Raw genomic sequence first — 26,812 nt, forward strand, 5'->3', positions numbered from 1 at the left:
TTACCCAGTTTACCTTAAGCAACTCCTCCCTCACACCATTATAATTGCCCTTATTTAAAATGAAGGCATTGCTTATGGACCCATGACATTCACCCTCAAACTGTACCTGGAATTCTATCATATTTTGGTCACTACTCCTTAGGGGGAATCCTCAGCCACAAGATTCCTTATTAATCCTTCTTCAGTACACAAAAACCAAATCTGAAATAGGCCGTTCCCGGGTTGGTTCTATAACATGTTGCTCTAAAAAGCAATCCCTGATGCACTCCACAAATTCTTCTTCATCTCCACCCTTGGTTTGTCCAATCAACATGCAGATTAAAATCTCCAATGATAATTGCAGTTTCCTTCAAACACGTCCTTGATATTTCCCCATTTATGCTCGGACTTCGAGAGAGGTCTCATTTTGGGGGTCTATAAACAACTCCCACCCTTGTCGTCCTTCCCCTGCTATTCATGATTCCAACCCGAACCAATATTACATCATTTATCTACTGTGTTTATAATCACAACTCAGCACTGGTCAGAAACCTTCTTGCTTAACAACGCTACTCCACCTCCTTCCCCCTCTGCCTTGTTCCTTTGGTGTGGAGATGCCGGCGTTGGACTGGGGTAAACACAGCAAGAGTTTTAACAACACCAGGTTAAAGTCCAACAGGTTTATTTGGGAGCAAATACCATTAGCTTTCGGAGCGCTGCTCCTTCGTCAGATGGAGTGGAAATCCAGATTTCCACTCCATCTGACGAAGGAGCAGCGCTCCGAAAGCTAATGGTATTTGCTCCCAAATAAACCTGTTGGACTTGTTCCTTTGGAACAATGTACACCCTGGAATATTGAGCACCCAGTCCTGGTCACTTTGTAACCATGTTTCTGTAATAGCTAATACCTCATACTCAGATGTTGAAATCTGTGCTATCAGCTCATCTATATCACTGCAAATGCTTTGTGCATTCAGATAAAGAACATTTAACTTTGATATTTTATAGTTATTTACAACTCTGAATGTGCTGTGTGTTTTTTTTAAGTTTACGTTTCCTGCCCCAGCCTGTCACACTGTGACAGTCAAGTTCCTCCTCGCTATCCTGTGCCACCATTCCCTCATATGCCCCTGATTTTTAAACCTTTCATTCTAGGAACCTTCCCCCACTCCTCGTTAGGGCTCTTGTACGAGTCCTTGGTGTAATATAATGTTCATATATAGATCTGATCCTAGTTTTTGATTGACACTCAGACTAATCACTGACCCTTAACTTTTACTTCCTAATTTTCCAAGTGACTGAACTCTCACTCCCACTCTTTAGTTTAAAGCCCTCTCTACTTCCCTAGTTATACGGTCTGCAAGTTATACTGGTCCCAGCATGGTTCGTATGTCCCAACGGTACAGCCCCACTGATGCCAATGTCCCATGAACCGATACCCACTTGTCCCACACCAGTCTTTGAGCCATATATTCATCTCTCTAATTTTACATACCATTTGCCAATTTGGAAGTGGCTCAGGTAATAATCCACAGATTATAACCTTGAAGGTTCTGTTATTTATTTAGTGCCTAACTCCTCAAACTGCCTACACAGAACCTCTTTCTTTGTTTACCAAGCCAATGGTGCCTACATGGACCATGATCACTGTATCCTCTCTCTCCCACCGCAAGTCCCTTTCCAGCCCAGAGCAGATGTCCTGAACCCTGGCACCAGGCAGGCAACACAGCCTTTAAGACTCTTGATCCTGGCTACAGAGAAGAGTGTCTATGCCCCTGACTATACTATCCCCAACTACGACTACATTGTTTTTTTCTCCCCCCACTTGAACGGCTCCCTGAACCACGGTGCTATGGTCAGTTTGCTCATCCTTCCTACAGTCCCCTCTCTCATCCACTCAAAGAGAATCTCATACCTGTTGGACAGGGACAAGGGCTGAGGTTCCTGCAGTGCTATCCCTTGGATCCCGCTACCTGCCTCCCAGTCACACCCTCCTGTCCCTGAGCACTGTCCGAATTCAAGTTGTTAATCTAAGAGGTGTGACTGCCTCCTGAAACACAGCATCCAGGTACCTCTTCACCCCCGCCCCCCCTGCCCCCCCCCCCCCCCCGCCCCCCAATGTGTTTCAGCATGCGAAGCTCAGACTCCAGCTCATCAACTCTGAGAGACAGTTCCTCAAGCAACCAACACTTACCTCAGGTGTGTTCAGTAGGAACCACGTTGGGGTCCACCAGCTCCCACATCTTGCAGGTGAAGCACATCACCCGGCCCTCCATCCCCATTTTATTTGACTAGTTTTTAATTTGGTTTTTTAAAGAAAGTTCAACTGGTTTTTAGCTTTTTAACCTGTAAAATATTCGCACTCTTTTATCCTGTGTAACCGCCAGAGTGAGATCGATTATTAATCCACATTGACAGACTGCAGTAGATAAAGCGCAAAACTTTCAGAGCTCCAGGAATCGAACTCAACAGTCTGCTGAGTGGTGAGAGCCATCGACATCAGGAAATAAATAGACATCAATGGAAGACTCAAACTTGAAATGAAATGTTGAAAGAGAGATATTGGGGGAATTTTCCCATCCCATCAGCCCCCCGCTCGCAGAGGTCCTTTGATCCCAGGTGGAATTTTCCGGTTTTGGGGTGAGTACGATTGGAAAATCCCACCCATCATATCCCTCTTTGTTCTCTTCCTATTGGCTGTTAGAGTCTGAACCAAGAACAAGTCATAATCCTCTCAATCCATCCATCCATCCACAACAGCACCCCACCCATTCTCATCCCCAGAAGCCACGGGATTTGAGTGTCTCCTGATTGGAACTGAATTCTTTGAAGGAGTAACATGCACTATGGACAAAGAGAAGCCTGTAGACCTGCTGTACTTGGATTTCCAGAAAGCATCTGATAAGGTGCCACACCAAAGATGATCGCAGAAAATAAAACTTATGGTGTAGGGTGTGACCTATTAGCATGGGTAGAAAATTAGCTGGCTGGTAAGATAAAATGTGTCCTTTTTTGATTGGCAGTGATAAGTGGAGGGGTCTGCAGGGGTCTGTGCTGGGGCCTCAACTTCTTACAATTTATATCAATGACTTAAATGAGGGGAGTGAAGGCATGGTGGTTAAAATAACAATGACACAAAGATAGATAGGAACGTATGTTGGGAAGGGGACATAAGGAGGTTGCAGACCGACATAGATAGGTTGAGTGAGTGGGCAAAGATCTGGCAGATGGAGTATCATGTGGAAAAATATGAAGTCATTTACTTGAGCAGGACAAATTAAAAAAGCAGAGTATTACTTTGTTGTTTGTAATAAATATATAAAAATGATCTGGAGGAAAATGTAAGTGGTCTGATTAGTAAGTTTGCGGATGACACAAAAATTGGCTGAGTTGCAGATAGTGACAAGGATTGTCAAAGGATCCAGCAGGATATAGACAGATTACAGACTTGGGCAGAGAAATGGCAGATGGAGTTTAATCCAGACAAATGCGAGGTGATACATTTTGGACGATCAGATTCAGATGCAAATTATACACAGAATGTCAGAGCCCTTAGCAGCATTGACATAGAGGGATCTGGGCGTACAGGTCCACGGAGCCCTGAAAGTGGCAACACAGGTGGATAAGGTGGTCAAGAAGGCATACAGCATGCTTGCCTTCATCGGCCGAGGCATCGAGTATAAAAGTTGGCATGTTACAGCTGTATAAAACTTTAGTTAGGCCGCATCTGGAATATTGTGTGCAATTCTGGTTGCCACACTACCAGAAGAATGTGGATGTTTTGGAGAGGGTGAAAATAAAGTTTACCGGGATGTTGCCTGGTCTGGAGGGATTTAGGAATGAGGAGAGGTTGAACAAACTAGGATTGTTTTCATTGGAAATATGGAGGCTGAGGGGTGACCTGATAGAGGTCTACAAAATTATGAGAGGCATAGACAGGGTGGATAGTCTGAGGCTCCTCTCCTCCTCCCCCCCCCCCCCCCCCCCCCAAGGTGGAAAGGTCGACTACAAGAGGACACAGGCTTAAGGTGAGAGGGGGTAAGTTTAGGGGAGACGTGCAGGGAAAGTTTTCACACAGAGGGTGGTGGGTGCCTGGAACACACTGCCAGTGGAGGTGGTGGAAGCAGGTACGTGAGCAACGTTCAAGGTGTAGAAACCAGGTATTGGCATAGGCTTTTGTGGGCCGAAGGGCCTATTGCACGAGTCACAAAAAGTTAGCATGTAGGTACAGCACGCATCAACAAGGCTAATGGAAAGCGGTCCTTTATAATGAGAAGAATTGAAGTTAAAAGTAAGGATGTTATGCTTCAGTTATACAAGGCACTGGTGAGACCGCATGTGAAATACTGCATGCAGATTGGTCTCCTTATTTTAAGGAAGGATGTAAATGCATTGGAGATGGTTCAGAGGAGGTTTACTAGATTAATACCTGGAATGAGTGGCTTGTCTTATGAGGAAAGGTTGGACAGACTGGGCTTGTTTCCACTGGAGTTTGGTAGCATTTTATTTGAAACAGAGTGCTGTAGAATGAATTTGTGATTGAAACAGAGGCCTAGCCTATATTTAAGAAATAGCTCCGATAGGTGACTGAACAGTGAGGGGTGACTTGAATGAAGTATGGAAGATTCTGAACAATATTGATAATATGGCCGCGGAAAGGATGTTCCTTCCTAAGTTTACGTTTATTTATCAGTGTCACAAGTAGGCTTACGTTAACACGGCAATGAAGTTACTGTGAAAATTCCCTAGTCGCCACACTCCAACGCCTGTTCGGGGACACTGAGGGAGAATTTAGCACGGCCAATGCACCCTAACCAGCACGTCTTTCGGACTGTGGGAGAAAACCGGAGCACCCGGCGGATAACCACGCAGACACGTGGAGAACATGCAGACTCCACACAGACAGTAACCCGAGCCGGGAATCGAACCCGGGTCCCTGGCACTGTGAGGCAGCAGTGCTAACCACTGGGCCACCGTGCCGCCCCTGTGCGCGAGTCCAGAACTAGGGAGCACTATTTTAAAATTAGGGAGCGGGGGGGGGGCCTTTGATGAGAATTTGTTTTGTCTCAGAGGGTTGTGCAACTTTGGAACTCTGCCTCGGAAGGCAGCGGGGGGAGGGGGGCATTGAATATTTTTAAGACAAAGATAGATAGGTTGTTGTTGAGCAAGGGAATCAAAGGTTAGAGAGGGTAGAAGGGAATGTGGATTTCAAAACACAAACTGATTATCTTATTAAATGGCGGAGGAAGCTCTGCACCCAATTTGTATTTTTTGGCCATTGTCCTAAGAGCCCCTTTCATGGTTCAGTATCATATTTTGTGGTATAATGCTCCTGTGTAGCATCTTGGAACATTTTATTACATGAAAGGTATAATATAAATGTAAGTCATTGTCGACTGCAGTTACGGGCTCCACACTACAGGTAGGACAATAAAATGATACATAAAGAATCAAATTAAGATAATAATATTATGAAGAGATGGGACAAGATTTGATAAAAATAGACTTATTTTTGCAATGATTGAGGGGTCTGGAATGAGGGGACATGATATAAGATTAACCATTTGGGATTTAATACAGAAAGCAGGAGATCCTATTTGAAACAGAGAGTGGGGTGGAATGAATTTGTGATTGAAACAGAGACCTTGCCTATATTTAAGAAATAGGTCCAATAGGTGACTGAAGGAACGGAGAGATAAAGGGATGTTGGTGGGCGTGTGGGATTGGGATCACTGCTCCTAACGAGGGTAAACCCCCACATGGGTTGGATGAGCCCAATGGTTGAGTAGCATATCCATAAATCCATGGAGATGTTTCTGTCATTTCACTGGAATTCCAACGGATCTTCCACAAAGGTTACGGCTCCTTCGACAGCACCTTCCAAACCTGCGACCTCTACCACCTAGAAGGACAAGGGCGGAAGATGCATGGGAGCTCCACCACCTGCAAGTTCTCCTCCAAGCCACCCACCACCCTGACTTGGAAATATATCGCCGTCCCTTCACTGTTGCTGGGTCAAAATCCCGGAATTCCCTTGCTAACAGCACTATGGATGTTCCTCCAACACATGGACGGCAGCTCACCACCACCTTCACGAGGGGATTTAGGGATGGGCAATGATTGGTGGCCTAGCCAACGATGTCCACATCCCATGAATGGATACATTTTTTAAAAGCATTGAGAAAACCCTTGAAGAAATTCAACCGCAGTGTAACTAAAATGGGACATGTATTTGTCATTTCTTGGTCCATCCTTGGAATTGATGGAGGTCTTTCAGAACTAGGATAATCCTCATATCCATGGACTGCAAACTTTAAAACATTGCATTGCAAGGTGCCTCTTTCCTCTGTTTCATTCCTGACCAACATGATTAGCAAGTGACCTGGAACAGACTCTGATTGCACACCCAGCTCCCCCCACCTTACCACAGGTTTCACCAGTCACCCTCTCACCATCGCTAATCAAACGCATCAACCTGACAATAACTATATCACAGTAAGAAGTCTAACAACACCGGGTTAAAGTCCAACAGGTTTATTTGGTAGCACGAGCTTTCGGAGCGTTGTCCCTTTATCACTCACCTGATGAAGGGGCAACGCTCCGAAAGCTCGTGCTATCAAATAAACCTGCTGGACTTTCACCTGGTGCTGTGAGACTACTTACTGTGCCTACCCCAGGCCAACGCCGGCAACTCCACATCATGTATATCACAGTAAGAAGTCTCACAACACCAGGTTAAAGTCCAACAAGTCTATTTGGAATCATGAGCTTTCGGAGCGCTGCTCCTTCATCAGGTGAGTGAGACTTACCTGAGGAAGGAGCAGCACTCCGAAAGCTCGTGATTCCAAATAAACCTGTTGGACTTTAACCTGGCGTTGTGAGACTTCTTACTGTGCCCACCCCAGTCCAACGCCGGCATCTCCACATAATAACTATATCATAATTAGTAAAAGCTTCACATGCACCACTTGCAATAAAAGCAAGACTTGCATTTATATTACGCCTTTCACAACCTCAGGACATCCCAAAGCAGCTTACAGCCAATTAAATACTTTTGAAGTGTGGCCACTGTGCAATGTGGGACACAGGGCAGCCATTTAGTGCATAGCACGATCCCACAACAGTAATATGGCAAGAATCAGATAAACTGTGACTTGTTTCAAGGGATAAATATTGGCTAGGACACCTTTCTTCAAAACAGTGCTGTAGAATCTTTTACAGCCAACACGAGAGGGAAGTCAAGCGTTGAAAATCTCCGGCCCCGTCCGTGGCTGGGATTCTCCAGTGCCACTGCAGTGAATGGAGTTTGCGTTGAGTGCCAAATTCTCCATTCTCGCTGGCAGTGTTGGGGGATGACATCGGAGAATCCCACCCAGAGGCTTCAGTTTAACAAGTCTTCCGAGAGACAGGACAGGGCAGAAGCCCTTCAGTAACAGTCAGGGCCCTGGGAACTGTACCCCAGGAGTCGTCATTGTCCCTGAGGCTGTACCCCAGTCAGAGGGGACACCTTTGGCAGAGCAGAGAGAAAAGCAAAGTGGGAAGGGAATTCTGGAGAATACTTTATCTTTAAACTCATCCTGCTTTGCACCAACAATCGGCCGCAATTTTATAAACTAGATAGCTCAGAGTCTCCCAGAAAACTCTCACAAAGGCGCCTGCACGTGTTTGAAGAGAAACCTCAGCAGGGTTTACCGGAATGTTCTGCAGCTTTTGACAGAAGTGATAAAGTGCGAGCTGCCGTGGCCAGTGAGAGGAAACACTTGTGCATTTTAACAGAGCTCGTGTGTCTGCAGCATCCTCTGGGGGCAGGGCTCCTTGCTTCTCAAAGGGGAAACTTTAATTGCGGTTACAATATCGTATTTATAAACCACTTTTATGAGTTTGTAAGGCCATTTTGATTAATAATGTGTTTCAAACACAAGGAAAGGATTAGCTGGCCATTCAGCCCTTCCAGCCTGTTCCACTACATCAGGAACTCTTCGAGCCCCTTAAGCTACAGGAACAGAAGTAGGCCACCTAGATCCTCAAGCCTGTTATTAAGGATCAGGAGCAGGCAATTCAGCCCCTGAAGCCTGTTGCACAGAAACAGGAGGAGGCCATTCAGCCCCTTAGACCTGTTACACTGAACAGGAATAGTTCATTCAACCTCTCGTAGCTATTAACATGGGAACAGCCGTCAGGCCATTCAGCTGCTTGAATCTGGTGAACAACAACAGGAGTAGGCCATTCAGCCCCTCAGGCATGTTACACTGAACAGGAGTAGGCCATTCAGCCCCTTGAGTATTTCCAGTATCCAGCAGCCGAGAACTTTGTCTATGAAATTAATTAAGGGCTAATGTTAAAAAAAAACCTAAATGTGAACTTTCTTTTGAAAAAAATCAGACTCACCATTAACTTCTGCTACTCTTTAGAGTTGAGTCAATTAATTTGAAAATAAAGCAACCTTTAAAAAAAAGAATGAAAGGAAAGTGTGCTTGGTTTCCCTGGTCCCCATCTTGTGGGGATCAGTCAGTACAGTGAAGCCTTGTGCCCCCACATGCTTTATAGATCCATAAATATTTACAGCACAGGAGGAGGCCATTTGGCCCATTGTGTACATGCCGTCAAAGATCTGACTACACTAATCCCATTTTCCAGCCCTTGGCCCATAGCCCTGAAAGTTTCGGCAGTGCGAGTGAATATCTAAATATTTCTTAAGTGTTACGAGAGTTCCTGATTCAGCCACCCTTTCAGGCAGTGAGTTCCAGATTCCCACCACCATCTGGGTGAAAACGTTTCTCCTCATCTCCCTCTTAGCCTCCTACCTCTTATCTTACACTTATGTCCCCTGGTTATAGACCCTCTACTAATGGAGAAAAAAATGCCTTCCTATCTATGCTCCTCATAAACTTATACACCTCTATCAGGTCCCCTCTCAATCTTCGCTGCTCCAAGGAAAATAGCCCCAGCCTATCCGATCTTTCCTCATAGCTCAGACCCTTCAGCCCAGGCAGCATCCTGGCAAATCTCCTCTGCACCCTCTCCAGTGCAATCACATCCTTCCTATAATGGGGTGGCCAGAGCTGTGCACAGTACTCCAGTTGTGGCCTAACCGGCATTTTATACAGTTCCAGTATGATCTCCCTGGTCTTGTATTCTATGTCTCTGCTAATAAAGGCAAGTATCCCATATGCCTTCTTACCAACCTTATCTACCTGCCCTGCCACCTTCAAGGACCTGTGGACATGCACTCCAAGGTCCCTCTGACCTTCAGTACTTTCCAGAGTTCCACCATTCATAGCGCAATCCTTTGCCTTATTAGCCCGCCCCAAGTGCGTTACCTCACATTTTTCCAGGTTGAATTCCATTTGCCACTGCCCTGTCCACCTGACCAATCCATTGATAGCCTCCTCATTGTTCTTGATCATACCCCTTACCTTTAAGTCCAAATCATGAATGTACATCACAAATAGCAAGGACCCAACATGGAGCCCTCAAACCCCACTGGAAACAGACTCCCAGTCACAGAAACATCCCTCTTATCATTATCCTCTGCTTTCTATCTCTCAGCCAATTTTGGATCCAAAACTCTAGGTGGATGTTTCATCACATGACTTCCTGCCCCCACATGCCCTACCCCCTCACTGCCACAATTGGTTGCCTAACATGTCCATTCTTCTGGAGGCCACCCAAATGGATCTCAGACTCTTTACTGACCAATTAGATGATTCCTAACTCTCAATCAAACATCCCCAATATCCATACAACTAATAAGCAAAAGTGCTTTCTTCAAGTGTTTCACACGGCAGTCCCCTTGAGGTTCATTCTCAATTCCTGGAGACCCCAGGTTAATTCTGGTTGGCAAGGCCGTCAAGGACACTTTGACTGCCCTCCAGCTGGGAACCTGTGCTTTTTAGGTGTCAGTCATGGCATAGGAGATAGCAATCTGAGGCAGAAGATTGTGGGTTCAAGTCCAGCTTCAGAGACCCGAGTATGTAATCCAGGCTGACACTCCCAGTACTGAGGGGGTGTTGCAATGTTGGAGATTCTGTGATTTGGAAGGCATATTAAAACGAGGCTCCGCTCGTTCTCTCATGTGGACACAGTGGCAGATTAACCATTAGGCTGAATAGGCTTAAGCCTAGGGGCCCGGAAGGGAGGGGGGGGCCCCCCGGGGGGCCCCCCCGGGGGCCCCCCCCAGCGCAAAAAAAAAATCACTAACTGTTCAGGTGAACGTTCGTTTTCGGCACTGAAGAGGATCAAAATCTACTTGCGCTCAACAATGAGCGATGAGAAACTTAGTCATCTGGCACTCGTGCACATTGAACCAGACACGCTTCGATCTGTTGATTTACATGCTGTTATCGACACTTTTGTAAACCAAAAAACACAGAAGCTTTTTTAAAGTACAAATGTAAAGAAAATGAAAAATAAATGAATAAAAGGGCTGTGATTGATTCATATAACTTTACGATACTATACATGTAATACATTATACATAGTACAACGATATAAGTTATCTAACGTCACTTTCTCCCTGGAAAGACGGAGAATGAGGGGAGATCTAATAGAGGTGTACAAGATTATGAAGGGTATAGATAGGGTGAACAGTGGGAAGCTTTTTCCCAGGTCGGAGGTGACGATCATGAGGGGTCACGGGCTCAAGGTGAGAGGGGCGAAGTATAACTCAGATATGAGAGGGACGTTTTTTTACACAGAGGGTGGTGGGGGCCTGGAATGCACTGCCAAGTAGGGTGGTGGAGGCAGGCACGCTGACATCGTTTAAGACTTACCTGGATAGTCACATGAGCAGCCTGGGAATGGAGGGATACAAACGATTGGTCTAGTTGGACCAAGGAGCAGCACAGGCTTGGAGGGCCGAAGGGCCTGTTTCCTGTGCTGTACTGTTCTTTGTTCTTTCTTTGTTCTTTGTTCTTTTATTCTATTCAACGAAGGGTGGGGCAGGGGGCAAGGTCAGGGGGCCTTACTGAAGCTCAGCCTAGGGGTCCGGGTGGTAGTTAACCCGCCACTGGGTGGACAGAATAGATTCCCTGACAATTTTAAGGAAGGGCTGGGGAAGCTCTCCCTGGTGTCTTGGCCAGTTTTCATACCTTGACCAACATCACAAAAAACAGATCCTTTGCTGTCTGTAGAGCACTTTGCGGAGTCACATAAGATGCTGTATTTGAAAGAAGGAAGTAAGGCCATGAGGTGAAGTGGCTTAGAAAGTGAAGGAACAGGTGGGCCTGACATGATGTACAAACCCCAGCTTAGGAGGGAGGGACCATTAGTTGCACTTTTCAAGGACAATTAGGGATGGGCTTTAAAATGCTGACCTAGCCAACATCACCCACGTCCCATGAAAGAATCAAATAAAAGGTTTATCTGGACAGAAACAACTGTTCGGTGATGTTAAGGGCCCAGAATGACTGGACACTGTGACCGTCTGCACCCACACAGGATTCCCCAAGCGGCTAAAGGCCACTTCATGACCCATGACACCTGAACCCCGCACTGGTGCTATGGAATCAGCATGAAGTGAGATAGCTCCCACAACAGAACCAGTCTAAACAGGTAGCATCTGGCACTGATGGTGCAGATTACTGAATAGTTCACACCCACCCTGCACCTGACTCTTCACTTCCCTCACTAAATGAGGAAGTGAAGGGATCACTGACATTTATTTCTACCAATACTGCAAGTCTATTTTAATTTTGTAAGTGATGCACACTAATTTATCCCCACCCCTCATTGCCTCCTTCTCCATCTTCCCTCCTCCCACTCTCTCCCCATCCTTCCTACCCATCTCCTCTCTTTCCCATCCTCTCATTACCTCCTTCAACTCAACCTCCCCATCACTACTGCCCCTACCTTCTCCCCTAACCTCCCTATCTCTTCTGTCCTGAACCTCTCCCCTCAACCTCCCTGTTCCTTCTGCCCCTACCCTCTCCCCAAACCTCCTTTTCTCTCCTGTCCCTACCCTCTCCCCTAACCTCCCTATCACTCCTGTCCCTACCTTTCTCCTAATCTCCCTTTCTCTTCTGTCCCTACCCTCTCCCCTCAACCTCTGTCCCTCCAGCCCAAACTCTCCCCATCCCTCCTCTTGCCCCATCCTCCCTCTACCTCTTTCAACTCAACCTCTCCCCTCAACCTCCCCATCCTTCCTGCACCTAAAACCTTCCCCATAACTCCCGATCCCGCCTGTCCCTACCCTCTCCCCTAACCTCTCTATATCTCCCGTCCCTAACCTGTGCCCTCAACCTCCCCATCCCTCCTTTTTCCTCATCCTCCCTCTACCTGTTTCAACTCAACCTCTCCCCTCAACCTCCCTGTCCCTCCTTCCCCTTCCCCTACCCCATCCCCCTCTGTTTCAGCCCCAACAACAAATGTGCATCCACACATTCCCACTCACATTCTGTATTCTGCTTCGGGGGTCAGGGTTTGGGTAAGGGGGAAGGAGAGAAGGTGTGTGAGGAGCTATGAATCTTGCAGGAACCCCAGACCATCTCCATCTTTATCCCTCTTCAGTCACTTTTCCCCAGAGCTATGGGTCAGAGCCAACCCATTCTGCTTTCGGTCACGCCGGCTCCACAAAATGCCCCATTGCAGCAGGCAGGTCTGGTCAGCCCACCACACCACGGGAATTCAGAACAAGCTGACCGACTGTGAGGGCCCTCACAACTTTTACAGGAACTGTCTTGACCAACCCCGGGTGCTGGATGTTACTCCACTTAAAAACCTGTGCTTTATGAAACCGTTTATGCCAATGCTTCGGTGAGTGTGTGAGAATGCTCATTCTGAAACACACCCAATAGATAAAACTTCCTTCCTTAAATTCAAATGAGAAATCAACCACAACAACTTGTATTCTGCTACAAAATCGAATGCAGTAAAATATCCCAAAGCACTTAACCAGGAATATTATCAGACAAAAGATTTAGAATCACAGAATCCCTACAGTGCAGAAGGAGGCCATTCGGCCCATCAAGCCTACACCGACAACAATCCCACTCAGATCCTATCCGGGCGGCACGGTAGCACAGTGGTTAGCACTGCTGCTTCACAGCTCCAGGGACCTGGGCTCGATTCCCGGCTTGGGTCACTGTCTGTGTGGAGTTTGCACATTCTCCTCGTGTTTGCGTGGGTTTCCTCCGGGTGCTCCGGTTTCCTCCCACAGTCCAAAGATGTGCGGGTTAGGTTGATTGGCCATGCTAAAATTGCCCCTTAGGTGTCCCAAGATGCGTAGGTTAGCGGGATTAGTGGGTAAATGTATGGGGGTAGGGCCTGGGTGGGATTGTGGTCGGTGCAGACTCGATGGGCCCAATGGCCTCTTTCTGCACAGTAAGGGTTTCTATGATTTCTATCCCCGTAACCCCACATATTTACCCTGCTAATCCCCCTGATACTTAGGGGCAATTTAGCATGGCCAATCCACCTAACCCGCACATCTTTAGAATGTGGGAGGAAACCGGAGCACCCGGAGGAAACCTATGCAGACATGGGGAGTATGTGCACAGTCATCCCAGGCTGGAATTGAACCCGGGTCCAGGCAGCACTGTGCCACCGTGCTGCCTATGACAATAAGCCACATGAGGGGACGTTAGGAAAGATGGCCAAATCTTGGTCAAAGGAAGGTTTCAAGGAGCGTCCAGGAAGGAGGAGAGAGGTAGAGGGTTAGGGAGGGGATTCCAGAGTTTAGGGTTGATTGTCAAAGGTGAGGCGATTTAATTAAGGGATGCTCAGGAGGCCAGAGTTGGGGGAGTGCAGAGATCTGGAAAGGCTATGGGGCTGGGTGGGAGGGAGAGGGGAAAACAAGACCAGGGGGGGAAATAAACTGAAATGTGAGAATTTAAAAGCAGTGCGAGTGGTTCGATGGACAGTGTAGGGGAGCGGAGCAGAGGAGATGATGGGTGAGTGGGACTTGGTATGAGTTAGAACACGGGCAGCAGACTAAGAGCTGTCATATCCGAGTGGAGTGGAACTCAACCAGAGGCTTCAACACAAGAGTTTGTAAGATTCAGGGGCGGTCATTTCAAATGTACCATTCGAGAGATCGACGATCTCTGTCACTGAGTCCATGCAGCCCAGTTTATTTCAGTAATCAAGCCACAATTCGTCCCGCAGACTTCCTCAGCATGCATCACCCTGACAGGTGCACTGCAGCCCCGCGGGGACCATTCCTGGATCTTACCTTGTAAACCTCCCCATAGGTGCCTCCGCCGACTCTCTGTATAATCTCAAAGTCATCCTGTGGGTTCTTGGAGGAGATATCTAAGGCCGCCTGATTCGCGTTCATTGTTCGACCAACAGTAAGCACATCTCATACTTTCTCACACCCCCTGTGTCCCCCAGCAGCAGCTGAAATAAAGATTTTCACGTGTGTTCATTTCCTGTTCAGGGGACTGGAAACGCCCCACAGTATCTCGCTGCCCTCTGCTGGCACTGGGTCGGTCCCACGCCGCTTGTTTCAGCTCGACTCCATTTTATCCCCATTGGTCCAGTCCCCTCTACCCCTCCAACCTTCTACACTTTGATTTTGATTTATTATTGTCACATGTATTGGGATGTATTGCTTCCTGCGCGCCAAACAGACAAAAACATACCGTTCATAGAGTACATAGGGGAGAAGGAAAGGAGAGGGTGCAGAATAGCGTGTCACAGATTAGGGTGTAGAGAAAGATCAGCTTAATATAAGCCAGGACTAGTCAAAAGTCTGATGGCAGCGGGAAGAAGCTGTTCTTAAGTTGGTTGGTAGGTGTCCTCAGACTTTTGTACCTTTTTCCCAGCTGAAGAATACACTTCCCTATCTCACTGAAATATTACCTCCCCGCAGATGCTAGCTGACATTTTCCCCCTCATTCTTTCACATGAATCCCCAGCTAGGCCCATTTTTATGCCCCACCCCTACTTGCCCCTTGAGAAGGTGGTGGGTGAGCCGCCTTCTTGAACCCGCTGCAGTCCCTATGCTGTAGCTACACCCTCAGTGCTGTTAGGGAGGGAGTTCCCAGATTTTGACCCAGCGACAGTGAAGGAGCACCTGACATATCTCCAACCACTGTGCCACCGTGCTGCCCTCACTGATGAAGTGCCATAAACAATACAGATGGGGAATTCTTAATTCCTGTGTTACTCTTGAGTACAGTAAGAAGTCTCACAACACCAGGTTAAAGTCCAACAGGTTTATTTGGTAGCACAAGCTTTGAGAGTCTCGATCCTTCTTCAGGTGAACCTGATGAAGGAACGACACTCCGAAAGCTTGTGCTACCCAATAAACCTGTTGGACTTTAACTTGGTGTTGTGAGACTTCTTACTGTGCTTACCCCAGTCCAACGCCGGCATCTCCACACCATTACTCTTGAGTAACAGTAGAACAAGCCCCAGTTTTACAGTAATGAATTCTTAATTCCTGTGTTACTCTTAATTCCTGTGTTACTCTCGAGATGTAGCAATAGAGATTCTGAGCGTCCCTTTAACAGCCACTAACGAAGGCATTGGCTTTCAGTGGCTTGCTTCCCACGGTGGTCTTCTTCATTTCTCTCTAAGCAGACTCCTGTTCACTCTTGCAGCACCCACAAATTAGTAGGCACCCCAGAAAAGGCCCCTTAGACTGCCAGTGTGCTCCAGCCGCACTGCCTCAGACATCACCCGATCAGACTGGTACTTTCGATTTGACAATTTCTGTGGCACAGCAAGATGGTTCTTCTTCACTGTTACTTTGAAGTGGAATTTGACACTCCTCCTGTCACAGAGCGCATACCAGATATGTATCTGGAACCTCACGATGTGAAGAGAGCTCCCTCCTGTGGTTCTCCAGCCTCCCCCAACTAACTCATCCCATAGTTTTTGTGATGGACTTTCTCCCCACCGAGCCCATTAGTTGGACCTGTATCCACCCCATCGAGTGGCTGTGTGCATGGTCACCCACCGAGGTGAAACCCCCCCCACCCCAACCGCCCCAGAAATCTTCACATATCCTCTGTTTATTATGTGTTTTCAACCTATAGGCTACAGATACCTTCAGTTACCATTACCATTCCATCTGCAGCCCAATATAGAGATAGCTATGCCCAAGGACAGCGACTGAGGGGCAGCCCACCAAGCTGTGCTTTCTGCCTCTGGAACACAAGCACACATCCCTTGCCCCTCCCTGCAGCTGGGGTACACCCAATGATTCCTCCTGTAGCATGCCCGCTGCACCCTTGGACTGCCTCCTATCTTTGACTCCTAACTGTGAGGTCCACATAGCCCCTGGAGTGCCTGTACTCTCTGACTCCTTTCCACATAGAACCTGGACTACTGCTTCTACTCTCCGACTCTGTTCCACCATGGCCACAGGAGATTCTGACTGCAAGCCACAGACCTAGGATTTGGGACTTTCGCAGAGTTCCCCATTGCCCTGATGACTGAGGACCACTGTGTCCTTTCCCAAACCATAGAACATAGAACAGTACAGCACAGAACAGGCCCTTCGGCCCACGATGTTGTGCCGAGCTTTATCTGAAACCAAGATCAAGCTATCCCATTCCCTATCATCCTGGTGTGCTCCATGTGCCTATCCAATAACCGCTTAAATGTTCCTAAAGTGTCTGACTCCACTATCACTGCAGGCAGTCCATTCCACACCCCAAACCATACTCTCCCTCCTCACTTCTGAGCCTCTGTACAACCCATCCCCCTGTATCACAGCAATAACTCCTCCTCTCTATTCCAGAGTCTGCATGCATCCTTTTCCATTCAAACATATGCTAGCCCTTTGTCATTGTCTCATTAACCCTCGTCGAGCTCCAGTTCCCAATTCTAGGACTACTCTGTGCCTTCCATTGTTCCCTGTCACCCTCCCCCTTCCATTGTGCCCCCACACATCCTTCCTTCCCCTTTGCCCCCCCCCCCCCTCCCCACTCCCTTTCTGTTCAGCATTCCCACCCTCCCCTCACAGCCTACCCCTAGGTCAAAATGAGAGTTCTGCCCAAGTACCACTGCACAACACGGTGTCCTTGTGGCACCCCTGCACTCCCAAACCACGGGCACAATACTGGACAGTGTCTGAAAAGTGGAGGCCTGCATGAGTACCACAGCAGAGTGGTGTCCTCCTCGCCAACGTAGTCAAAGAGTGGGAGCAGGCCAACCCTCCAGCCCAAGTCGTGTGGCATCACAGGAAGGCTGGTGTTGTAGCATGAACCTCCATCTGAGAGAACCAGTTATACTGCCTTACTGTACGGCAAAGCTCGATCTGCCATCTTTCCATCCATCTGGAAGCAGCATAAAATCATAGAATCCCGATGGTGCAGAAAGAGACCATTCAGCCCAGCCAGTCTGTAACTGGAACTCTCCCACAGAGCATCCCATCCAGGCCCTATCCCCATAACCCCATGTATTCTACATACCTTGGGACACTAGGAGCAATTTAGTATGGTTAATCCAGCTAATCTAAACCAGAGAAGAGAGGTTCTGTCCAGGTTGGAATGTTTGTCCCCAACTACACTATTTTGACCAGAACTTTTATACCATCAACCTACAAGGTTGATTCTTCTTTGTATGACTATCTCATCATGGAAGTCAATTCTACAGGAAGAATGAATTCTTCAGCCTGTCGACCTCTGTGAAGGTTTACACCATTGGACTTTGATTCTGGACTCTAGACACATGTAAAATAGTAATTGTTTTCCATGGTCTTTGTCCTGTAAATCTTCCTCTATCCCTCTTTACTGTCCTAGTGTACAGGGGGCTATGTAACAACCCTCACCCCCGTCAAGTGTGTGTATGGTGGCACAGTGGTTAGCACTGCTGCCTCAGTGCCAGGGACCTGGGTTCGATTCTCAGCCTTGCGTCACTGGAGTCTGGAGTCTGCACGTTCTCCTAGTGTCTGCACAGGCTTCCTCCAAGTGCTCCAGTTTCCTCCCATAGTCCGAAAGACGTGCTGGTTAGGTGCATTGGCCGTGCTAAGTTCTCCCTCAGGTGTACCCGAACAGGCGCCGGAGTGACTAGGGATTTTCACATAGCTTCAGTGCAGTGTAAATGTAAGCCTACTTGTGACACTAATTAAATAAACTTTTTAAACTTTAAAATAAACTAACCCTCCTAGTTCATCCTATCTGGAGTTTACTGTGAAAACCACCTAACTGTGGGCACGCTCAGAGAGAGCTCACCGCCACACTCAATAACTGACAGGAGCCAGAGAAACAGCACAGCAAACATCATAAGGAAAAGGTTTATTGTTCTTAAATTAATTCTGTTAAGCTCAAAAGCGGCACAATTTCATTTAATTATGAGTTAATGCTGAGAAAATACAGGCATGGAAGAAATCAGGACCCGAATGATCCACTTATGAACTGACCTAGGGCAGGGGAGAGGGGAGAACAGTAGAAACGAACCCCAATTTCAGAGTAATGCCTCCATGATCCTTTGGTGCCTGTCCTCAGTCTCTGGTGGCTTCTGTTCCTTTACATCCCCTCAATCGAACTCCAAGATCTTGCTCAATAAATAAATGAGTGGACCTCCCTTGGTCATGAAGTTCAAAACTGGCGCACTCTGCCCGCAGCGCGTGCCAGGGACAGTCTGCACCCATCCCACCTCCATCATGGAAATGGCATGATGAATGTCCACTTTACATTAAAGTTACCGCATTGAAAAGTTACAAAGCCGTCACAGTCAAAAACAGAAATCAGCAACAGGGAAGAGCCCCCATGGTGAATAATCCCAAAGGAAAGGAGGATAAACAGTTAGGGCCTGTGGAACCTCATACCCCTGAGGGGGGAAATCAGGGCCTGTGAAACCTCGTACCTAGGGGGAGATCAGGGCCTGTGGAACCTTGTAGCCTAGGGGGAGATCAGGGCCTGTGGAACCTTGTAGCCTAGGGGGAGACCAGATCCTGCAGAACCCTTGGGAGAATCAGGGCCTGTGGAACCTCGTACCCCTGGGGTGATCAGGGCCTGTGGAACCTTGTACCCCTGGGGTGATCAGGGCCTGTGGAACCTTGTACCCCTGGGGTGATCAGGGCCTGTGGAACCTCGTACCCCTGGGGTGATCAGGGCCTGTGGAACCTCGTACCCCTGGGGTGATCAGGGCCTGTGGAACCTCGTACCCCTGGGGTGATCAGGGCCTGTGGAACCTCGTACCCCTGGGGTGATCAGGGCCTGTGGAACCTCGTACCCCTGGGGTGATCAGGGCCTGTGGAACCTCGTACCCCTGGGGTGATCAGGGCCTGTGGAACCTCGTACCCCTGGGGTGATCAGGGCCTGTGGAACCTCGTACCCCTGGGGTGATCAGGGCCTGTGGAACCTCGTACCCCTGGGGTGATCAGGGCCTGTGGAACCTCATACCCCTGGGGTGATCAGGGCCTGTGGAACCTCGTACCCCTGGGGTGATCAGGGCCTGTGGAATCTCATATCCCAGGGAGGATCAAGGTCAGATCCTGCAGAACCTTGTACCCTTGGGAGAATCAGGGATTGTGGAAACCATATCCCTGAGAGAATTAGCACCTTCAGGAGAGGGGAAAAACAAACCTATGAGAAATAAATCAATTAAATGGCTTAGCATCTGCACCTAGGCCCGTGAGCCAAAGTTATGAAGCTACATGTTACTGTCCAGGATTAACTTAGGCATGCAGGAGAACAAAAAATATATATATATATCTTCATATTAACATAGGTACAGAAAGTTCAAACCGGAGATGAAATCTATAAGAATGAGTGGCCACTCTGAAGCTCTGGGCTGAGTTGGTGAACAGAAAGACTTACAATCTGCCCGAATACCCCAGACTGCGCAGTGGAAAAATAATCAGCATCCGCTGAGCTCGAGTTCCCATCCCAGTAATAGTCAGAGCCTTTAGAAGGGCTTAAAGAGAGCACGCAAGCTCTAACCAGGCATTAGAAATAAGGGGATGGAACTTTTCAATTCTTTCAGGGGATGAGGGCATCGCTGGCTTAGCCAGCAGCATTTGTTGCCCATCCTCAGCTGCCTTTGAGAAAGTGATGCCTTCTTGAAGTACTGCAGTGTAGGCACGTTACATGCACAAAACATCTGCCAGCTGGTTGCCATCTTGCCCTCAGAAGACAAGCATGCTCCCAGTGGCTTTAAAGTGAGGACTCTACAGAAGTGTTTAGAGGCCAGAAAACTCTGCAGAGAGAGAGAGAGAGATAGATAGAAAGGAGGTGGAACAGTAGCCCAGAGAGTTATTGTGCAAGTGTGGCAGGTTTTGGGAAACACCAGTTAATCTCATTACCAAGTAATCCTTTCCCCCCACAACCCTAATGCTCAGACACAACTAGGTCAGTCTGCGTCGTGTTTCTGCAGCTCAGAGGAACTTCTATTCACTGCGAGCACCTCCGCATCAGACATAGAGGATCACACCCTCTCTTCAGGGCTACAAGGAATATTACAGCACAGAAACAGGCCGTTCAGTCCAACCAGCTCATGCCAGTGTTTATGCTCCACACAAACTTCCTCCCACTGGACTTCATCTCATCCAATCGGCGTAACCTTGGATTCCTTTCCCCCTCTTGTGCATAAATATCGCTTCAACCATATAAACATGTTACATGAACAAAACGCCTGCCAGCAGACGTTAGATACCATTAGAAGAAAAGCATGATCCCAATGGCTTTAAAGTTAGGACTCTACAGAAGTGTTTCGAGACTAGAAAACTCTGCAGCAAGAGAGAGAGAGGGATAGATAGATAGAAAGGGGGTGGAACAGTAGCCCAGAGAGTTATTGTGCAAGTGTTGCAGGTTTTGGGAAACACTATTTAATGTTTCAAAGTCTTCATAAGGGAATAAAGCCCCCTTCACAGACCGTCAACCGACAAGGAGGTCCATCAGATTCTCCAGCTCAGTAAAGTCTGTCCGGCTGTTGTGGGCCTTTGTTGAAGGGGAGCTTCGTGTAGGTTTGATGGGCTGGCTGGTGGAACAGGCCCCGGTGGGAAAGCCCTGCTGGACGTCATACATGGAGGTGTCGATATCCTCAAAAATTGCATCAAGGGAACCGTCAATTAGAAAGTCATCCGAGTCGGCGATTTCGAAGGCTGCGAAGATGGAGTCAGGGGGCCTGGGCTCTGCCCGGGGGTCCAGGCTTGCTGGTTTCAGCGGCAAGAGGTGGTCATCCTCGGGAGGAGCCTGGCCTGGCGGAGGGCTCAGGTCCTCCACAAAATCCAGGTCCTGGAGGATGGTGGAGATGGCGGACGACAGCGAGCTGTCATTACCCGAGAGGAGGCAGAAGGGCGCCTCGGTGAGGCTTGGCGGTGATGCCCCGGCGAGGTTGTTGTTCAGGTCAGTGGTGGTCTCTGTTCCCGGCTTGGAGACGGCCACCACCTGGTTGGCACCGCTGGCGGGTTGCTCGGGCGGCTGTGCTGGCTCCGGACAGCTGGTGGGCATCTCGCTGCGGCCACTCTCCTGGTGGATCTCTGCCTGTAGCCTGCGCAGGGTATTGGCGATCAGTACCGAGCGGTGTAGGTTGCGTTCAGCCAACACACAGTTCTGGTGCAGTTTGAACAACGAGAGATCAAGCAGTGTGCCGCAGTGGAAGGATTGTGGGACACACTCAACCACAGGCTGCCCGCCACTGTCATCTTCGTGGCGTTTCCGCTTCACCCCTTTACCGAATGGGAACCTGAACAAAACAAAATACAAAAAGCGTTCATCAGCAACCAAAGCAAAAAAATGCCAAAAATCTGCAGTAGGTTCGGATAGCGTCTGTGGAACAAGAGAGTGTTTACACATCAATCCATGTCCTTCCTCGCAAGCTAGCAAATTTGTAAAACAAGTACAAAGCCACGGACAAACGAAGACAAGGGAATGAAAAAAATAAAAGGGACAGATCTCTAAAACAGAAATTTCTGTAAATACCCAGTAGGTTTGGCAGCATCTGTGGAGAGTCAAGGAGAGACAGAGTTAAGATCTCAGTTCTAACAGAAGGACATCGACCTGGAACATTAACTGTGCTTCTCTCTCCACAGACGCTGCCAGACCTGCCGAGTATTTCCAGCATTTTCCGTGACTTATCATACATTTCCACCATTTGCAACATGTGGCTTTCTCGAAGGGTCAGCAATTTTTTAAAATTCTTTCACACGAAGGCGTAAAGTGCCTATTCGAAAGACAAGGTGATGTTCCTCAAACTTTCACTGAGCTTCACTGGATTGGTGTAGGAGGCTAAGGGCAGAGAGTACAAAGTGGGGAGTGAGGAAGGAAAATGCAGTAATTGTAAAGATTTACGACCATCAGTTAGTATGTAATGAACTATAATGGTTTATTTACGAGCAGATAAATATACAGGAGTACTTTCACAATGTTAACCCAGCCCTAGGGTCTACTCTGACGGCACACGACCCTCCCGGTTAAAAGGGGCCAGCTACCACAGGGAGCTAGAGTGGCAAATGATCAGAAACTCAGGGTCACAATTGGAGACTGAATAGAGGTGTTTTGCAAAGCGGTCACCCAATCTGGGTTCGGTATCCCCCAAGGTAGAGATTACCACGTCGTGAACAGCAAGCGCAGTACACCAGGTGAATGGCTGTTGCACCTATTAGGGTTTTTGGGGCTCTGGACCGTGGTGAGGAAAGAGGGAAAAAGGTCAGCTACAACCAATAATGAAGAAGGTCGTCTGGTTGAAAGTTCTATCCCTTCAATGAGAACACGGAACAGAACCTTCCCCCCCCCCCCCCCCCCCCCTACACCGCCCGCCCCACTTCCTCCCCCGCAGTACAGCACCCAGTCCATGACTGAGACTCCAGTGCACCCATTCCATGACTTGGACTCCAGTCTGTGTCAAAGTAACTCAGTCAAGGTGCTAGAACTAGTACCAGAGAAAGATCAGTCATGGATGAGCGGAAATTTCCTCCAATAAATGGCTGGATAGACGGAAGCCATTGGTCCCTGCCACTAACTCCATTTCCTTGTCACCAATTTCATCCCTCTCCCTGGCCACTGTGAGGCCAAACCAAACTCTTCACAATGTTGGCACCCTATTTGAGCCAGTGCTGAGCTTCCGATCCCTGTTCCACCAGCAGCGTGCCCACTTTCACCTCTGTCCGTACCTCAACTCATTAGCTGTTGAAACTCTCATTCTTGCTGTCATCACTTTCATGCTTCAGGTGCGCCAACGCACGTGTGGCTAGCCACCCACCTCTGAAGTTCAGCTCATCCAGAACTCTGCTGTGTCCTAACTCTCACCAAGTCCTGTTCACCCATCACCCTGTGCTCACTGACCTACACTGGCTCCCATCCACCAATACATCAAATTTAAAATCCCCACCCTCATGTCCTAATCCCTCTCGTGACCATACTCCTCCCCCATCTCTAACTTCCTGCAAAACTCAACATTCCTCCAATTGGGGCCTTTCGTGAATTCCCCACTTCCTTCACCCCCACCTTTTGTGTTTGTGCCTTCAGGTACCTAGGACCTAAGCTTTGTAATTCTCTCCTTAAACCTCTCCACCTCACTTTCCTCCTTTCAGGTGCTCCTTAAAATGTACCACTTTTGGTCACCTGTTTACTTCTTTGGCTTGGTATTATTTTTTGTTTGATTGACAGGCTGCTGGGGCACCTTGGAATGTGCTGCTAAAGGAGCTATACAAATCCCTGGTTCCAGCTGCTCCTTGCTCTCCAAATGAGCCTCACTGAACTTTGTACGCACGGGTGAGGACAGAAGCCTGTGGAATAACCATGAAACTGGCTCATAGGCAAACTATTGCTTTGATTCCTACATCTCAGAATGGGGGCCATCAACTTTTGTTGGTCTGAGGATGCTGAGTCAACGTAGTGTTTAGACTGGATCAGGAAGGTGTGGCAGATTTCCTTCCCAAACAGCATTAAATGACCTAGTTCGGTTTTAAGCTACAATCTGTCAACATTCATTGTTAATTTTTGTTACCTGCCTAAAAAGAAATCAAAATTTAATTTAATTTCACAATTTGCCATGGCACAATATGATTTTACGAGCTCCAACTTGCTCGCCCATAAGACCATAAAGTGTAAGAACAGAATTAGGCCATTCGGCCCATCGAGTCTGCTCTGCCATTCGATCGTGGCTGAAAAGTTTCTCAACCCCATTTTCCCACCTTTCGCCGTGACCTTAGACCCCCCCCCCCACCTTACCAATCAAGAACCTATCTATCTCCATCTTAAATACACTCAGTGACTTGGCCTCCACAGCCTTCTGTGGCAATTAATTCACCACCCTCTGGCTGAAGAAATTCGTCCCAGTAAGAGAACAACCAGGCTACTGTGCCCCAAATGAAAACTTGCATTGATATTGCGATTTCCATGACCACCGAATGTCCCAAGTGTTTAACAGCCAATGAAATACTTTTTAAAAAAATGTCATTGCTGCTGTAATTTAGGAATTACCGCAGCCAATTTGCGTCCAGCAAACGCCCACAAAACAGCAATGTGATGCTAACCAGGTAATCTGTTTTTGTGATGTCGATTGAGGGATAAATATTGGCCAGAACACTGGGGTGAACTCCCTTGTTCTTTTTTGTAATAGTGCCGTAGGATCGATTACTTCCAAGGATGCAGACGGGCTCTCAGTTTAACATCTCATCCGAAACGCAGCACCTCCAGAAGTACAGTATCCCTTCTGCACTGTATTGGCACGTCAACCTGGATTTTATGCTAAGGTCCTGGAGACTGTCTTGAGCACATAAGCTTCTGATCAGAGGTTACCCCCACTGAGCCATAGCTGAAACTGTGGGGTACCTAGTGGATTTTTAAATCATTAGATGTGACATCCCAAGGAAATCCTGTCTGTCCATTGGGACCTAAATGATGTTGTTGCAACCTCAGGAGGGGTTGGCACCTTCCGGTTGGAATGTCCCTGTCCCATTTCAGGAAGCAAGTGCCTGAAAGGAGGGGATAGATTGCAAGAAACGCACAAACACCCCGCTCCCCAGAGGAACGGGTAGCCATTAACCACTGGGTCTATAACAAAAACTGAAAGTGCTGGACTGGCCCAGCGGGTCAGGCAGCATCTGTGGAGAGAGGAACAGAGTTAACGCTTTGAGTTTGTGTGGTTTTTTTCAGAGCTAGCTCTTACCCACCGTGCAAAGGAATACATTTTGCGGCCAAAGGTTCTTATCTTTGCTTAAAGGGTGGGACCAAAGCACAGTGGTTAGCACTGCTGCTTCACAGCTCCAGGGGCCTGGGTTCGATTCCCGGCTCAAGTCACTGTCTGTGTGGAGTTTGCACATTCTCCCCGTGTCTGCGTGGGTTTCCTCCGGGTGCTCCGGTTTCCTCCCACTGTCCAAAAGACGTGCTGGTTAGGCGCATTGGCCATGCTAAATTCTCCCTCAGTGTACCCGAACAGGCGCCGGAGTGTGGCAACTTGGGGGGATTTTCACAGTAACTTCATTGCAGTGTTAATGTAAGCCTTACTTGTGACATTGGAGCAAGCTGAGAGGGAGTGATTGGAGGCAGGAGTGCTGGTGAGAGATTGATTGAATTATTTATTTAATTAGTCAGCTAGTGTGTGTTTTTTTTGGCCTTTACTTTTGTAGTAGTATTTTTCTTAAGTTTAAAGTGAAAACTGGAAGTGGGCTGCTAAGGAGTCTGGGAAGGGTATTTTAAGCGCGCGAAGTATAAAAGGTAGGCTGCAGTATACAGCGGGCAGCGTCGGGAGCGGGCAGCAGAGTGTGTGGGAAGCAGAGTGTGAGCTATAAGGCTTTGGCAGAAAGGGCGAGCAGGGGTGAGTTTAATTCATTTTTGCTGTTTCTACCTGGTCTTGGCAAGGTATCCAGAGGGGATGGGTGTGCAGGCAGTGCTATGTTCCTCTTGCACTATGTTTGAGGTGAGGGACGACGACAGTGTCCCTGCTGATTACACCTGTGGGAAGTGCACCCATCTGCAGCTCCTCCAAAACCGTGTTAGGGAACTGGAGCTGGAGTTGGATGAACTTAGGATCATTAGGGACGCAGAGGTGGCCATAGACAGAAGCTTTAGGAATACAGTTACTCCGAGGAATGAAAACAGATGAGTGACGGTGAGAGGGGCTGGGAGGAAGCAGTCCGTGCAGGGATCCCCTGTGGTCGTTCCTCTTAGCAACAAGTCATCCCCTTTGGATACGGTTGAGGGGGATGACATACCAGTGGTGAGCTGCAGTGAGAGGATCTCCAGCACTGTGTCTGTCTCTGTGGCTCGGGAGGGTAAGGGACAGAGCGGGAGGGCAATAGTTATTGGGGAATCGTTAGTTAGAGGGATAGATAGGAGGTTCTGTGGCAGCAAAAGAGACTCACGGATGGTATGTTGCCTACCGGATGCCAAGGTCCGTGACGTCTCGGACCGTGTTTTCCGGATTATGAAGGGGGAGGGGAAACAGTCACAGGTCATGGTACACATTGGTACCAACGATATAGGTAAGAGAAGGGACGGGGATTTAAAGCAGGAATTTCGGGAGCTGGGCTGGAAGCTGAGAGCCAAGACAAAACATGTGGTCATCTCTGGTACGTTGCCGGTGCCACGTGATAGCGAGTTGAGGAACAGGGAGAGAATGCAGTTAAACATGTGGTTGCAGGGATGGTGTAGGAGGGAGGGTTTCAGATACATGGATAATTGGAACACATTCTGGGGAAGGTGGGACCTGTACAAGCAGGACGGGGTGCACCTGAACCAGAGGGGCACCAATATCCTAGGAGGGAAATTTGCTACGGCTCTTCAGGGGGGTTTAAACTAATTTGTCAGGGGAGTGGGAAAAGGAGTTGTAGTCCAGAGGTCAGTGAGGGTGGTGAGGTATTGGGGAAGGTATCAGGGTCAAGGGTGGGTACCAGTAGACAGGAAGGTGGGTTGAAGTGTGTCTACTTCAATGCAAGGAGCATCCGGAACAAGGTAGATGAACTTGGGGCGTGGATTGGTACTTGGGACTACGA

At 48.2% G+C, this 26,812-nt stretch overlaps 2 protein-coding genes across 7 annotated transcripts in view; both read right to left on the reverse strand.

Annotated features, from left to right (window-relative positions):
* The window catches only part of LOC144511379 (mitogen-activated protein kinase kinase kinase kinase 5-like), a 143,027-nt gene extending 128,688 nt beyond the window's left edge, over positions 1–14,339 (reverse strand). The window contains exon 1 of one of the 2 annotated variants that reach the window (XM_078241679.1): positions 14,150–14,339. In XM_078241679.1, coding sequence (XP_078097805.1) covers positions 14,150–14,254 — 105 coding nt within the window. In that variant the 5' untranslated portion in view covers positions 14,255–14,339. The remainder of the gene's footprint in view (positions 1–14,149) is intronic. The other variant, XM_078241680.1, reaches the window with a different exon arrangement.
* Positions 14,340–18,154: 3,815 nt separating this feature from the next.
* Positions 18,155–26,812, reverse strand: part of LOC144511386 (SERTA domain-containing protein 1-like) — a 31,150-nt gene continuing 22,492 nt past the window's right edge. For 2 of the 5 annotated variants that reach the window (XM_078241689.1, XM_078241690.1), the window contains one exon: positions 18,155–21,561. In XM_078241689.1, coding sequence (XP_078097815.1) covers positions 20,751–21,561 — 811 coding nt within the window. In that variant the 3' untranslated portion in view covers positions 18,155–20,750. The remainder of the gene's footprint in view (positions 21,562–26,812) is intronic. The other 3 variants (XR_013500800.1, XR_013500799.1, XR_013500798.1) reach the window with 3 other exon arrangements.

The sequence above is a fragment of the Mustelus asterias genome, chromosome 24 (genome assembly GCF_964213995.1).
Source record: "Mustelus asterias chromosome 24, sMusAst1.hap1.1, whole genome shotgun sequence".
NCBI lineage: Eukaryota > Metazoa > Chordata > Chondrichthyes > Carcharhiniformes > Triakidae > Mustelus > Mustelus asterias.